We start from the raw sequence: 15,790 nt of genomic DNA, 5'->3' as shown, positions 1-15,790 counted from the left end.
CTAATATTGCAGAATCCTCAATTCCCACAAGCAGCATAATTTAGGTGGCAAGTGGCAGCTGCTCGAGGGTGCGGGAGATTCTCCTGGGTACCTTTTGTATTTGTGACTCCCATGTGTTTGCAGTTACTGGTACTGAAAACATCTCCACCTATAATCCATCAAGTGCCCTTCATAATTTTAAAGATCGGTCTCCCTCAGCCTGCCCCTGTCTGGAGAATCCCTTTTGAAACATACCTTCATTCTGGGACCATATATGTCTCATGCACCTTCTCCAAGGTCTTTATTTGTGTAATATGGGAAGCGAACGAAATGTGGCACTCCGATCTCGACTCAATGCGATCTTCACATAACTTGTTTGCTTTCTGTCCCCCCAGGAACCATAGAACCATACAACATAAAACAGGCCCTTTGGCCCACCATGTTGTGCTGTCCATCAGACCACCCTCACACTACCTAACCCCTTCCTCCCGCATATCCCTCTACCTCACATTCCTCCATATGCCTATCCAACAAACTCTTGAACCTGTCCAATGTATCTGCCTCCACCACCACCCCAGGCAGTGCATTCCATGCACCAACCACTCTCTGGGTGAAAAACCTCCCCCTGACATCTCCCCTGAACCTCCCACCCATAACCTTAAAGCCATGACCTCTCGTCTTTTCTTATTAATCTATAATTGCAACTTGTAGTGATTTGTGAATGTTTACCTGTTCCCTTTGCCCTCTCCTTCACCTAGACATATTCCAAGCAACATTTTCCCTCCTACAACACTCCATGCCTATTTATGTATGTTGAAATTAATTTGCCACTGGCCATTCTGCAAGGCTATTCCAGGTTGAAGCACGTTACCTCAGCCAGCCGAGGCTAATGTAATAAAAATGGCAACACTCTGATTTTTCCTTGATGAGACAATATTCCCAACACTCCTTTGTTCTGAGGGTAATGTCAGCATTCCCTGCTCCCTGTTAGGCACTTGTAACATTCCAAGATTGAGATGTCATTCATACAGCATGTGACAGGGCAGTACAAAGTGAAACAATAGCTCATTTACTACTTAACGAGCCATAGAAAGGGTTAGAGCCTGGGACACGGGCAGTACTGTTTTCTCTCCTTCCCCTGCCCTCTGTTCCTGGAGGTGTTGACTGACATTTGTGATCGTAACAGTGATGCATAACTATATGCTATGATTGAATCTGATACTCTGTTTGAGATAAAGGTCTTAAATTAGGCCAAGGCAATGTTTGACCTTAGTAAGCTGGAGTCTCCTGTTAAAAGGGTAAACTGTTAGACTAACAGTGGCAAACTAGTTACCATGAGTCAAAAATTAGTACATGCCCCAAACATTAAAGGATCCGCTTGTGAAATCGGACAACTAATAAAAACACTTGCATTTTTTTAGTGGATGTAATACCGTGAAACATTCTGAGGTGTTTCATAGGAAGATTCACAGTCATAGTTGACACTGCACTGAATGTAGATACAAGGACACTTCGTCAAAAACTTGTGTTTATCAGCATCTTTAGCAAACATATAGTTTCAAAGACCACTCATTCATTCACAATGACATAGGAGACTTATCAGCCCATTGAGCCTATGCCAGCTGTCAGACCAAACCCATCAGCCCCAATCCCCCTCTTATTTCCCTGTAGCCTCTTCTCTCTCACGTTCCCATTAACTAACCTCTGACTCTCCTTTCATCCACCAACACGACGGTTAAGTCACGGTGGTCATTTAACCCACCGACCCACATTCCTTTGGGACGTGGGAGGAAACCAGAGCACCCGAAGAAAGCCCACACAGTCACAAGGAGGACGTGCAAACTCCACACAGACAGCACCTGAGGGCAGCAATGAACCTGGCTCACTGGGGCAGTGAGGTTGCAGCACTACCTGCCGCACTCCACCCTCACCCCACCCCTCACAATCCATGTAATATTTTTTGCACTGTAGTCCCTCTTGAAATGTAACAACCAGCTTCTGAATAACCCAAGCTGTGGTGATGGGATAAGTGACTTGAAGCTGTATCGCTGCAGTGAAGGTGTGTTAAATACTCACCGCGCGATGCGCCCACAATCTTGTGGGTTACAAAAGGGTTAAAAATTGTGCATAAGGCCCATTGAGGGAGAGGTGAGGGCAGGGGGAGGATCTGGGTGGGTGGAAGTTAGAAGGCTGGCTAATGGACAGGGGCTGGTGCTGGTGGAGGGGGTGGCTGCCTATTGGTGGTGCCGGGGTGAGTGGAGGGTTCTGGCTGCTGGTTTGGGAGTTGTGGGGAGGAGGTGTTGCTTCAATGCCAGTGGGTCTGGGAGAGGGGAAAGCTGAGTGTGAGTGATGCCTTGGTTGTGAGGGAGCGGTTTGTGCTGGAGAAGGGAAATGTGTGCAACATGGTGTTTTAACTTCAGGGATATAAGGCGACCCTGTCTGAGAGGCGATCCCACAGCCAGGCGCTGTGGTTGTGGGCAGGTCTCCTTCAAGTAACGCTGAAGCAGCCACACAAGCTTGTGAGGGCCTACCGTGTGAGTGGCCCACAGCTTCTGCAGGCCATGGACGCACAGATGGAATTCCTGGAAGTTGTGGTCAGTTGTCCGTGGAATGTCAATGGACACCATCACCCCGTGTCAGTGCTGCTTCATGCAGTGTTCACAATCTGGCCTCCTCTACATCGGAGGATTAAGCAATCACTTTGCAGGGCACCCATGCTCAGACCGGAGGAGCCACCCTGACCTTCCTGCTCCCTGCCACTTCAATGCCCCAAGCCGCTCTGAGCTCAATGCCTGTGACCTCCTGCACTGTTTCAACAAGCTTAAGGAACGACACCTCATCTTCTGTCTGGACACGTTGCAGCCTGTCGACTCCTCCAACTTTATAGAGCTCGCTCTTTCTTTCTGTTTGTTTCAGAACTGGCCATTTCTGACTGTCATTATCATTTTGGCTCAGTTTTTCTTTTTCTTCTGTAGTCTGGCCTACTGGGTACTTCCCACAGGCTTTCCATTGTCATCACATCAAACGCACAAAGAAGCTTAATTTTATTTTAATTGCTCCTTAACTGCCACACTATTGGTCTCGGCCTATCAGAGATAGATGAGATGAGATGAGATTTCTTTATTAGTCACATGTACATCGAAACACACAGTGAAATACATCTTTTGCGTTGAGTGTTCTGGGGGCAGCCCACAAGTGTCGCCACGCTTCCAGCACCAACATAGCATGCCCACAACTTCCTAACCCGTACGTCTTTGGAACGTGGGAGGAAACCAGAGCACCTGGAGGAAACCCACCCAGACGCAGGGAGAACGTACAAGCTCCTTACAGACAGTGGCCGGAATTGAACCAGGGTCACTGGCGCTGTAATAGTGTTGCACTAACCACTACACTACCATGCCTGCCCTTTGTCCCACCCATCCCCCACCCTTCTCTGACTAACTTGTCTTTCTTTCCCAGTCCTAATGAAGAGTCCCAGACCTGAAAAGCTAACTGTTTCTTGCCCTATTCATGCTGCCTGACTTGCTGAGCGTTCCAAGCATTTTCTGTTTTTTATTTTGAGTGTTGGCCCCTCACGCACAGAACTGGAAGGAAAATCCAGGTTATTTGTGCAACTCCCACCTAGCCTCGGATCATCCTTTGTTCAACATTCCCAATGAATTGGTATTGTGTGCTCTAATAGTCAGGGACATCTGTTTTTACACGTTGTTAGTTAATGGATAAATATTGGTCCAAGAGAACTCTGCTGCCTTACTCTGTTTAGTGGCATTGGATCACTTAGAGTTACCCGAGAGGGCAGGTGCTTGTAAATGATCCCAAAGGCAGCATATTGAATCACAATCCAAAGAATGGCCCATCGTGCAAGGACCCTTTAACACACCTCCCAGTGCGCCAGTAAACCTGTGGATCAGAGAGCTGCATGTCTGAGAATTGTGGGAGACACAATGAGTTATCCGGATGGAGAGGGGGTCACCAAGACACAAAGACTGAGTGAGTCAGAAGCTGGCAGATAGGTTACATTCTGTGGAATTATGAGGTCATCCACTTTGTGTCCAAGAACGAACACTGGAATATTTTTGAACTAGATTAAGAACAGCGGAGGGACAAAGGTTTGTGTATTCATTGGCGAAAACAAAAAAAAATGCAGTTAAAAAAAGGCTAAAAGAATGTCGGTTTTTATCTCGAGGGGGCTGGAATGGAAAGGAGAGCAAGTTGCGTTCCACTTGTCCAAAGCTTTGTTGGGAAGACTGCAGCTTCATCAAAACAAACCAGGGCTTAAAACGTTAAAACAGTACATTGCAAGGACAGGCTGCTTCAACTTGGTTTCTATTTCTTTGAGTCTGTGAGGTTAAGAGATAGTCTAAATGATTTATTTGAAATAAAGAAAGTTGTTCAATTGGCTGAAAAGGTTTTTATTTCCTCTGGTGGGGGATTCAAGATGAAAGAAGTGTAATATATTCACATTGTTCTCAGGATATTCGATGCTCTTTGTCAAGTGTTGTTGGGCTGCAGTCTGTGTGGACACAAGGCTGTTAGAAAGGAAGTACAGAAATTGTAACCCAGTGCTGATAAAGGAACTGCAACAGGATGCTCCGTCCTCCAAGGTTAGGTGAACTATAAGCATAGCTGATGTGACTGGTCGCTTGCTACTAAGTCTGTACTCCCTGGTTTCTGGTGAATCTGAGGGAATGCAGCATAATTAAAGGTGTGTGGCTAGAAATAACATGCTGGAGATGTGTGTTAAAGCAGCACCATGTGTTGGCGTTGCTCGAGGCCCCGGGGTTGTGGTAATCTATAGCAGATGAGGCCCAAGGCATTACATGCGGTAGGGTAGCCTTAATCTGGGAAAGTTGCCTTTGCAATACAGGTTCCTGCCATTGTGGAGTATGGAGATCGCAGAGAAAGCACACAGAACTGATGGAGAATGGGGCGGAGGGGGTGGACAGATGATCTAGTCAGATGTTTGGGATGTATTGTGAGGGAGGAATACTCAGTTTATGGAGTCCATGCAAGTTTACAATCAATTTTCCTATTAACGTGCTCTCCCCACATTCCCACTCAACTACACACTAGGGGAAGTTTATAGCAGCCGATTAACCTACCAACCCGCACGTCTTTGGGATGTGGGAGGAAACCGGAGCACCTGGGGGAAACCCATACAGTCTTAGGGAGAACATGCAAACTCTGCAGAGTGACGTGTGTCACTTTTCAGCCCTTGTGCCCGCTCTGCTCTCTCCCTGGAGGTCAAGGTCACCTTGAGTCTCAGCTGCCTTCCCCAGGGTCTTTCCAAGAGTCTCAACAGATCTCTGCAATGTCTCCTGATTGGCTGTCCACCACTGCTTCAAACAGATCTCCCAGGTGAAGGGACAGTTTGATCTACAGTAAAACTCTGTAATCTGCTGTCTGATTGTTCAGACATCTCTTCTGGCTCATCAGGGCTCCATTTTCCACACTCGCTTTAAACACACCAGGGCCCAGTTTCCCACACTCTTTAAATTCACCAGGGCCCCATTTCACACTCTCCTAAACTCACTGGATACACTAAAAATTTATTATACTACAGTGCAGCATGATTAAAAAAATGTTAAATAAGTGTGTTGGGGTATTAATAGGAATAACATTAAATAGTCCGGGAAATCTGTCAGTCTGGCACCACCAAAGTCCTGAGGGTGCTGGATTATTGGAGTTTTATGGTACTTTGATTCCAGTGGGTAACGGATGGGCATTGGGATTTGCTGCACTTGTGCCCACAAGGACTCCCTTCCATTGATCACCCAGAACTTCCCCTCCACAGGAAAGCCTTCCACCACCCCGATGTTCAGCTGTTTGTGCATCAGGTCGTTTGGTCAGTGTTTCCAGGAGACGTGACAACTTTAGCCTCAGGGAGAGCGCACTGTCGGATGTCTTCATCAGCTGACTCCCTGCTGGGGGATGAAAGCTGCCCCCTACATCCCTGGGTGTCCAACCACCGCAAGAGCAGCACAATGGCAGATTGGTTGCTGATAACGCCATTGATCTTCTGTAGAGGAGATCCCAGTGCCTGCATCAGTCCAGGGACTCCCTGCGGCATGCACCAACGGACTGCATCATGGTGCACTGCGTGCCGTGCGGTCTAACCGATCCGCAGCCGGTGACAGAGGGAGAGCAGCGGGGACACCTGGAGTCCAAGGGGCAGCTGGTGCAGATTGGAGGGCAGGAGGCACTGTGTCTGCACTATGCCCACGCCCCACAGGGGCAGGTCCAACAGCCTCACCTGCCCCCACACCCCACGGGGGCAGGTACACCTGCCCCCACACCCCACGGGGGCAGGTCCAACAGCCTCACCTGCCAGTTGATTGGGGAGGTGAGGAGTTAACTGCACGGGCAACGAGGATCTCCTCATAGACGCTGTTTGCACAGAGCTTGCAGAAGTTCCCAATGTGGACAGGGTGATCCTCTCCCCATTGCAACCCCTCAGCATCAACATAGCTCAGCAGGGATCTGCCGAGGGAGCCCAGGTGACCGAGCACCTCTCTCACCTTCCATCACAGGAGCACCTGCACTGATCGTAGCGCGTGAATGTATCTCCGATCCCCTTCTGGGACGTCTTGCTCCAGCTGTTTCCAGACACTGACAGATGTTGTGGGGGTGTGGGTGAATGTGAGGATTCTCACAGCTGTAGGTGATGTTTGGAGCCACCTTCAGCCATGGGTCTCCTCAGACAGGAAGGGTGGTTCCTCTAGCCCACTCAGTGCTGGGACCACTAGGTCCTCACTCATTAGGACATCAATGTGTCACCAAATCTATTGACCCCCTCCCCCTGCCAATCTCCCCTGAAGCCCCTGACTCCAGGGCAGCCATGGTGTGTGTCATGGGCGAATGGCTGCTGTGGGGAGTGTGCCTTTGAGCCGAGATCCTTCTCACGTCAGTGGACAGTAAGGTATTGGAAGTTACCTTCAGTGGATCCTGGTCCGGCCAGGAACTGTGTTGGCTCTGTTGTAATGCCTGGTTCCTGGTCTTTGTGGCAAATTCCACTGTGGGGGACCTAACTGGGAATTCATTGAAAAGCAGTGCTGAGAAAGTGTGGAGGACAACTTCTGGGAATCATGTTTTAATGACCAGATTATCTCCTAAAGTGAGGGAGAGCTAGCTGCTCTTCTTCAAGCAGGGACCCTTTAACCACCTTCCGGGAGTTGGATGGAGAGCATTCCCTCTGCTAGCATTACCTCCGTCAGTGCTGGCTTGTCCATGGAGTGGGAAGAGCATACAACCTCCAGAGGCAATGTGTGAGCCTCGACTGACAATTTGGATTAGTCCAGTTGCACCATCTAACTGATACACTCTATGTAATGGTATCTGCTGGTCAGCTCTGATCATTTGGAAGAGTAACAGTCACGTTCTCCTAGTGTCCTGGCCTCAAGAGGTAGGGGATGCAGAGCCTGAGGTAGATAGATTCTTGCTAAGTAAGAGGGTGAAAGGTTATTGCAGGTAGACAGGAATGTAGAGTGAGGTTGCACTCAGATCAGCCTTGACCATGAAATGGTGGAACAGAGTCAGAGGGCTGGGTGGCTCCTAGTTCGAATGTTACAATGTACCCCTCAATCAACATTAATAAAACAGGTTCTGCTCTTGTTGAGAGATTTACGAGAGCTTGCTCTGCACGATATCCTTGCCATGTTTCCTCCATTACCACAGTGACATGATAACACGTCAAGGAGTATTTTATTGCCTTGGAAGCGCTTTGGGGCCTCCTGGAAGGGATACAAAAGATGCTACATAAATACAAGTCTTTTTTATTCTTTGAAAAATAAGTAAATGCCAAATGACCTCATTGCTGGCCAAGGGTAGACCTGAAGATCTGGTGTCTCTGTGCTCCACACCACCGCCAACTGAGCACTCAGGGGTGCTTATCTAGAGGTACACTGGAGGTCTGGCCCGCAGAAAACACCTGGATCCACATGGACTTGAACAGCTGTCAACCACTGACAAGGATGTGAAAATCTGTCCATCACCAAGTACTGCAGTTCACAAGAGATGGGCATTGCTGCAGTCATGGAGTGTGGCTTCCAGTTGACTTGGCTTGTTGTGTGAGTCAGAGGCTGTTGGTGGCTGGATTCTGTGCTTCTGTCACTGGGTGTGAGCTTTGGGCAAGCCAGACACCAGTTGTAGATGCTAACATCACTGCACACTGGTGTGGCAGTCGGACTCAAAAGTTGTTCATCAGCAGTGAGGGACTGTTCATCCGTGTTCATCCGTGAGGACTGTTCCAACCAGGCAGGGACAGGCAAGGCACCAGAGGCCGGCTCAGCTGACTTCCTGTGAAACTCCAGTTTTTTTTAATTTCAAGTATAGACTTTATTCATAATAAAAGATCTATACAAAGGAAGAAACAGTACAAAAAACTACTACATTCATGGTCGTTACATTCAGTAATGTAAACTTTAAAAGAAACACAAACAAAGCACCATTGCCCTGAGGTGATAATCCATTCATTGTTCGAGGGGCTTCCCCACCCAATACCACCCCTCCATGTGCAGTATCGGAAGGAGCCCAGACTGTGGTCCTTCCCCACAGAGCCCTTGCATTGGCTGCACTGAGCTCCAGTGCGTCCCTCAGCACGGACTCCTGCAGCCCGGAATGTACCAGTCGGCAGTGTTCCCTTATTGACATCTTGCTCTGCCGGGAGACCAGCAAGTTTCGGGCAGACCAAAGGGTGTCTGTCACCGAGTTGATGACCTTCCAGCAGCACTTGATGTCTGTCTGGGTGTGTGTCCCCGGGAACAGCCTGGAGATCAGAGAGTCTGTCACGCAACTGCTGGGGATGAACCGGAACACAGACCCTTGCATCTGTCTCCACACCCTGTTTGCAAACCCATAGTCTACAAAGGGGTGGGTGACCGTCTCTTCCCCACTGCAGCCGTCCCAAGGGCAGCGTGTGTAGCGGATGATGTGTCATCTGTACAGGAAGGATCTGACTGTGAGGGCCCCCCTCACTATCAGCCAAGTGAGGTCTTGGTGCTTGTTAGTGAGATCTGGCGATGAGGTATTCTGCCAGATGGTTTGGACAGTCTACTCAGGGAACCACCCACCGTACCTGTAGTGTCCCGCAGTGTCTGCAGGACATTCCATGCTGACCACTGTCTGATGGACTTGTGGTCAAAGGTGTTTACTTGGAATAGCTCTTCCACAAAGGGCAGGTAGTGCGGCAACGTCCAGCTGACCGGGGCGTTGTGCGGTAATAGGGCCAGGCCTTTCTTCCACAACACCAGGGACAGGTAGAACCTCAGCACGTAGTGACACTTGGGGTCCACGCAACGCTTGATGTAGCCACAAACAAAGGTGGTCATCAGGCTGAGGGCATCGTTGGGTACACTTATGCCCCCATTCTCAGGGGACTTGTGCATCATGACCCATTGGATTTGCTCCATCTTGGACCCCCAGATAAACTGGAAAACATCCCGGGTGATTGCCGAAGCAGAGAAATGGGGAACAGGCCACACCAGCGCCAAGTACAGCAGCCCTGAGAGCGCCTCGCACCTGATGACCAAGTTCTTCCCAGTTATTGACAGAGAATGCCGTTTCCACAGACCCAATTTTTGTTTCACCTTCCCAATCCACTCCAGCCAATCCTTGTTACATGCCTCAGCCCCTCCGAACCAGATCCCCAGCACCTTCAGGTAGTCATTCCTGACGGTGAAGGGGACGTTGGATCGGTTGGGCCAGTTACTGAAGATCGTGGCCTCACTCCTCCTGATACCAACTCGAACTGGTCTCAGATGCTGATCAATCTGCGAACTGACCGTGAATCTGAGCAGAAGACGGCGACAAGAAACTCGAGCTGCCATTTCACTTTCAATTACTTCACGCTGGACCTGAGTACTTTGAAAAGCCTTTCACAGCCTCAAGATGCCCAGGGCACTTCACAGCCAATGCAGTGCTAAACTAGACAACGCAGCAAAAGGCAAGACACCCACAAGTACCAGTAAGATAACAACCAGGTCAACTATTTAGAGATGTTGTTCAGGGATTAGTATTAGTTAAGACTTCCGTGAGATGTCGTGTCTTTGCCATGCCTGGTGGTTCAAATGCTCATCCAGACACTTCTTAAATGCCGTCAGCAACCCTGCTTCCAAAACTCTCTCCGCAGTGCATGTCTGGTGCTCATCACTCTCTGGGTGAAATAGGTCCCCCTTCAGATATCCTCTAAATCTCTTGCCCCTTACCCTAAGCCTGTGGCAAGGTTTGTTGTTCCTTTGGACTGCTCCTTAAAACATTTGTCCTTTTGGTCGCCAGTTCCAACATCTCTTCCTTGGCTCAATGCTGTAAAACTAAAGGTGACCACAGACTTGTGTGTGTGAGGTGGGATGGTAGGAGTGTGTGCCCAGTTGTTTCTGTTTATTTTGAAACAATTGGCAGCAATGGACAGGTCGCTGTGTTGGGGTTTTATTGCGTCTATGCTGTATATTCATACTTAATAATGCAAAAAACCATGGTAATTTTGAAGCATCCATTTCTAGGTTAATGTTTCCTGCAAAACAACTTGCGCAGCAGTGAAGTATGATCCCTGCTGAGTGGTTGCATTGTTGGAGGGAGGTATACAGTGGTGCTCCTCAGAGGTTGCTGTTAGGACCACTGCTCTTTATGATGTATGGTAATGACCTGCAGTTGGGTGTACAGGGTATAATATCAATTTCTGCAGACGAGACAAAAGCTTGGAAAAGTGAGGAGGAAAGTGACCATGTCCTGGTGACCTGGGCAGACACGTGGCAGACACAGTTTAATGCAAACCATGAAGCGAGGCACTTTGGAAAGGAGAGCAGAGAAGCTTAAACAGGAAAATTAATAGTGGTGGATAAAATCATGAGTTTTTCTGGAGTAAGTAAGGAAGCACTGAATCCAGTGGCAGATGGCAGATGAATCAGAGGACACAGACTTAAGGAAGTTGACAGAAGTCAAGGAGGAAATGAGACTTCTTTAGCACAGTGAGTGGTTCTAGTCTGTAGTTCGCTGCCTGAAAAGGCGTAGAAATGAATTCAGTGGTAAAGTGAATTGGATAAATACATGAAGGGAAGATTGTTACAGGGCACTGGTGAAGGAGTGGAGCGAGAGTCTGAAGATAGAGCTCCTTCACACACAGGTACGATGGGTGAAGTAACTTCTTCTGTGCTGGAGAGAAAGATCAGACACGACCAACATAGAGCACTGTCCCTGTATTATCTTCTATGGTTCTATGTTTTGGCTATTGCTAAAATTAAAACAACATTTTTATTAGATGGCCATGACATATGTAGTAATTAGTTTGAGTTCATATTAGTAATCTTCTGGACGTATATAAACTCATGAGGGGCATAGATAGGGTCATTGCGCACAGTCTTTTTCCCAGGGTTGGGGAATCAAGAACTAGAGGGCACAGGTTTAAGGTGAGAAGGGAGAGATTTAATAGGAACTTGAGGGGCAACCTTTTTACCGTGAGGGTAGTCAGTATATGGAATGAGCTGCCAGAGGAAGTGGTTGAGGCAGGTACATTAACAACAGTTAAAAGGTATTTGGACAGGTACATGGATAGGAAAGGTTTAGAGGGATATGGACTAAATGCGGTCAAATGGGACTGGCTTGGATTAGCTTGGTTGGTATGGACCAGGTGGGCCGAAGGGCCTGTTTCCATGCTGTATATGACTCTATGACACTGAAGGTCCTGACCCCACAGCTTGATGTTTTTGTGCATTGTCAGAATGTGGGCATCACTGGCAAGATCAGTATTTATTGTCCAACCCTGACTATTCTTGACAGGTGATGGTGATCTGTCTCCATATTTGGGGAATGTACTTCCACACTCACTGCTGTGCTGGTGCTTCATGGATTGTAACCCTGTGCGATGAAGGAACAGTAATATTTCAGCTGGAATGGTGTGGAGTGATCACTTTTGTGGCAGTATTCCTTGGAGTTGCATCTCTATCCAGCTGGAAAGATCATGTATAGAGAGGGGCTGCTATAGTGAACCTCTGGTGCGTTGGGATGTCCCAAGTCATGTCCTTGTGTGGGTGACGGATAGAGGAAAAGGAGCAGTTTTCCTACCAGACTACTGATAAACGCAGGTGTGAGAAATGCCCTTTAACATTGCACCGTCTTTACAGTTGAGAACCTTGCATTGGTTCCACCATCAGTAACAATAACCGTAGGCAGTAAATGAATACATCAAACACAGTCCATCGCTTGTAAGTCCAGACTTTATCATGCAGTACAATTTTTGGGTGTTCTAGGAACTCAGGAGGTTGGGCAGCATCCATGGAGAAAAGCAGACGGTCAACGTTTCGGGTCAGGACCCTTCTTCAGGACTGAAGATAGGAAAAGGGGAAGCCCAATATATAGGAGGGGAAAGCAGAGCAGTGATAGGTGGGCAAAAGAGGGGAGGCGGGGTGGGCACAAGGTGATGATAGGTAGATGCAGGTAAGAGATGTGGGGGAGGAGGGGAGAGCAGATCCACCAGGGGATGGGTCAAATGTATGGTGGCAGGCGGCATGTTGGCTGTCTGCTTTTCTCCACAGATGCTGCCTGACCTGCTGAGTTCCTCCAGCATCTTGTTTTTTTTCATCTCTATTCCAGCATCTGCAGTCCTTTGTTTCTCTGTTGGGTGTTCTATGAAGTTCAAAGAACATCTGAATTGTGCAGTGATTACATACCACACCCGTCGTGTGGGAATCTATCCACAGTCAATAGGAACTCTCAGGGAACACGGCTACATGCTAATAGTGAGGACAGTGCTTCGTTACTGAGGAAGAAATGTTTACCTCGGTGAAGGTTTCCCATTTGTGTTTAATCACGAAAATCACGTAGAGTAAGTGATTTATGGTTATTTTGTACATCAGCATAACACGTTGTAGGAATTAAGAGGTAACACTAGGGATCATCCTGATGGCTTCTATAAGGCCATTCCTGAATCTTCCATTGATCCAAGTGCATCTAAATATTCCAGGAATAATGGGAAGATGGTCCGAGCACATTGGCCAGGAAACTGGGTTAGGCTTCAGAATTCCCATGAGTGAAAAGCAGGAGACCGGTCCCAGACCAATCTCCCAGAGCCTGGTCTGATCGAGAAAATAATTCGTTCACAGTTTCTGTGGTCATCGACCTCAGAACTGGCAGGTTCAAGGTCCTCACCGGAGGCTCCATTGGAATTGGCAGCAGCTGTCAGTTGGCCTTACAAAGGCAGAGTTATGTGAAGTTGTTGAGATCAGACCCTCACCCTGAGCTGATGCAGTGGGGGGGTGGGTGGGGAGTGGTGATGGGCAGAGGGTTTCCTGCTCCCCCTCAGGCACAGGAGTTAATTAGGGTCAAATCCTGGGCCAGAACAGGCTCCCCACTGGCATGTTGCAGTCTGGCCACCTGTTACCCCTTTGGGACGTGTCCTGGATTGGAGGACTTTAGTTATGTGGAGAGATCAGACAGACGGGCCTGGCTTTCCTCAAGTGAAGGAGAGTGAGGGGTAACCTATCACGTATCTAAGCTTATGAGGGGCATAGATAGGGTAGTTCGTTGAAATCTTTTCCCCATGGAAGGGGTCTCATAAATAAGAGGGCACAGGTTTAAGTTGAGAGAAAGAAGTTTTAAAGAGGATCTGAAGGGGAAGTGTTTTACTCACAGAGAGCGGTTGATATCTGGAATGCGCTGCCAGAGGAGGTGGGGGAATCAGATACAATCTACTTTTAAGAGACATCTAAACAGACACTTGAATAGGCAAGGCACAGAAGGCTACAGAATCAGAATCAGGTTTATTATCACTATCTTATATGACGTGAAATTCGTTGTTTTGCAGCAGCAGTACAGTGCAAAGACTTAAAAAAAAATATAAATTACAAAATAAATAAATAGTGCAAAAAACGGAACAATGAGGTAGTGTTCTTGGGTTCATAGACAGTTCAGAAATCCTAAAGCGGGCCAGTGGGATAAGTGTAGGTGGGCAAAAAGGTTGGCATGGACGTGGTGGGCCTGTTTCTGTGCGGTCCAGTTCAATGAGGTGCATCAGACCCACAGATTCCACCTTGGTACAAGATGCACAGGAGCAGACCCTTCGAGCCTCCTCTGTCATTCAATGTGACCATGGCTGGTCTTCCATTTTAATGCTATACTCCCACTCCCTACACACACCCTATGCCACCTTCTGTGTTTAGAAATCTGTCTTTGTCTTCCTTTAATATTCAGTGTTTTGGCCTCCATCACCTTCTGTGGGAGAGAGAGGTTCATAATTAAAGTTAACCCACAGGTTCACCCCATCTGAATGAAGAACTTGCTCCACATCCCAGTCCTTACCGTCTTCCCCCCACCAACCCCCGTATCCTGAGACTGTGCCCGCTAAATCTGCCAACAGCACACTTAGCACAGTATGGGAAACGGAACAGGGCTGTGAAAATCAAGAAAGGGTTTGGAAGGTTAAAGGAGGAAAGGCAGCTTCCCTCATCAGCCAGAGGTTGTACTTCATGTTGATTGTCAGAAAATGCCAAGCATGCGATTAGGGAATTTTTTTGTACTCCGTGAGTTGTTACCTTCTGGAATGTGCTGCCTGAAAGGCTGGTGGAACCAGATTCAGGAACAGCTTTCAAATAGAATTGGATGAAAAAAGAAGGGTAGGGAGCAGGGGAGTGGGACATGGGATCAGGGAGCCAGGACTGGCAGCACGGGCCAATAACTTCTGCTGTGGCAGGGTTCTGTGAATAACTATTGAATAAAGTGACCTGAACTATAGAACAAGTCTTGCAGTGCTGAGGAGTTTGCTATTACTTGGGAAGGTAATTTGTATGTTTCCATTTAGTTCGGTACAGGATGGATCAACTTCTCTTTGCTTTTCTGATTTCAGCCAGACCTCCTGAATTTCAAGAAGGGCTGGATGTCCATTCTGGGTGATTCTGGTGAGGTAAGTGTCCATCAGCAAAGTGCCCTGTGTTGTACCTGCCTCTGTGTAATCCCTGCCCCTACATGGTATCTACCCCTGCATCGTACCCACCACTGCATCATACACACCCCTGCATCATACACACCTCTGCATCGTACACACCCCTGCATCGTACACACCCCTGCATCGTACACACCCCTGCATCGTACACCCCTGCATCATACACACCCCTGCATCATACACACCCCTGCATCGTACCACCCCTGCATCGTACCCACCCCTGCATCGTACCCACCCCTGCATTGTAACCACCACAAGGAACCTTCAGCAGAAGAGATAGTAATTAGCAGTTCTTGCCTTTTTTCCCACTCTGTCCAATGATGCCAGTGACTGTGACTATTGTCTAATGTTCCAGTCCGTCTCAGTTGTTGGCAGGGATCTGGCTCGGTTGAATCAAGGTCTCGCTTTGAGTCAGATGTTGATGTTCATCTGGAATTTGTTTAGATAGTGACACTGGATTTGGCTTGATTTGAAACTGTACCTGTAAACAACACGAGGCAGAATTTTTCTTTAGATGTGTACATTGACCTGGATCTGGCTCAAACACTGACAGTGATTGGAATCTGTCCCACATACTGAGCATAAATCTTTGAAGGTGGAAAGGCAAAACTGAGCTGGCTGTTGTACAAGCACTGCAGTTGGCTTTATCAATACAGGACATGATTCTAAACATTTAAAGCACACTGCTTATAGAATTCAACTGGGGTATTGTGGCCAGTTCTAGGCACCGCACTTTAGGAAGGATATTAAGACCTCAGTGAAACTGTGGAAAAGTTCAGTGTCATGATACCAAGACAATTCAGTTACGAGGGGAGACTAAGCTGAGGTTATTAGAAACATACGAACGGATGAATCAGGAGCAGGAGAAGACCACTCAGCTCCTCG

At 48.0% G+C, this 15,790-nt stretch overlaps 1 protein-coding gene across 1 annotated transcript in view; it reads left to right on the top strand.

The window, feature by feature from the left end:
* Positions 1-15,790, top strand: part of triobpb (TRIO and F-actin binding protein b) — a 91,523-nt gene that overhangs the window by 20,763 nt on the left and 54,970 nt on the right. The window contains 1 exon segment of the mRNA XM_052043434.1: positions 14,810-14,866. Within this exon segment, the coding sequence (XP_051899394.1) occupies positions 14,810-14,866 (57 nt within the window).

This window comes from Pristis pectinata, chromosome 33 (genome assembly GCF_009764475.1).
Source record: "Pristis pectinata isolate sPriPec2 chromosome 33, sPriPec2.1.pri, whole genome shotgun sequence".
Taxonomy (NCBI): Eukaryota; Metazoa; Chordata; class Chondrichthyes; order Rhinopristiformes; family Pristidae; genus Pristis; species Pristis pectinata.
The sequence above is the reverse complement of the archived record's forward strand: the minus strand, read 5'-3'. Positions and strand labels throughout refer to the sequence as shown.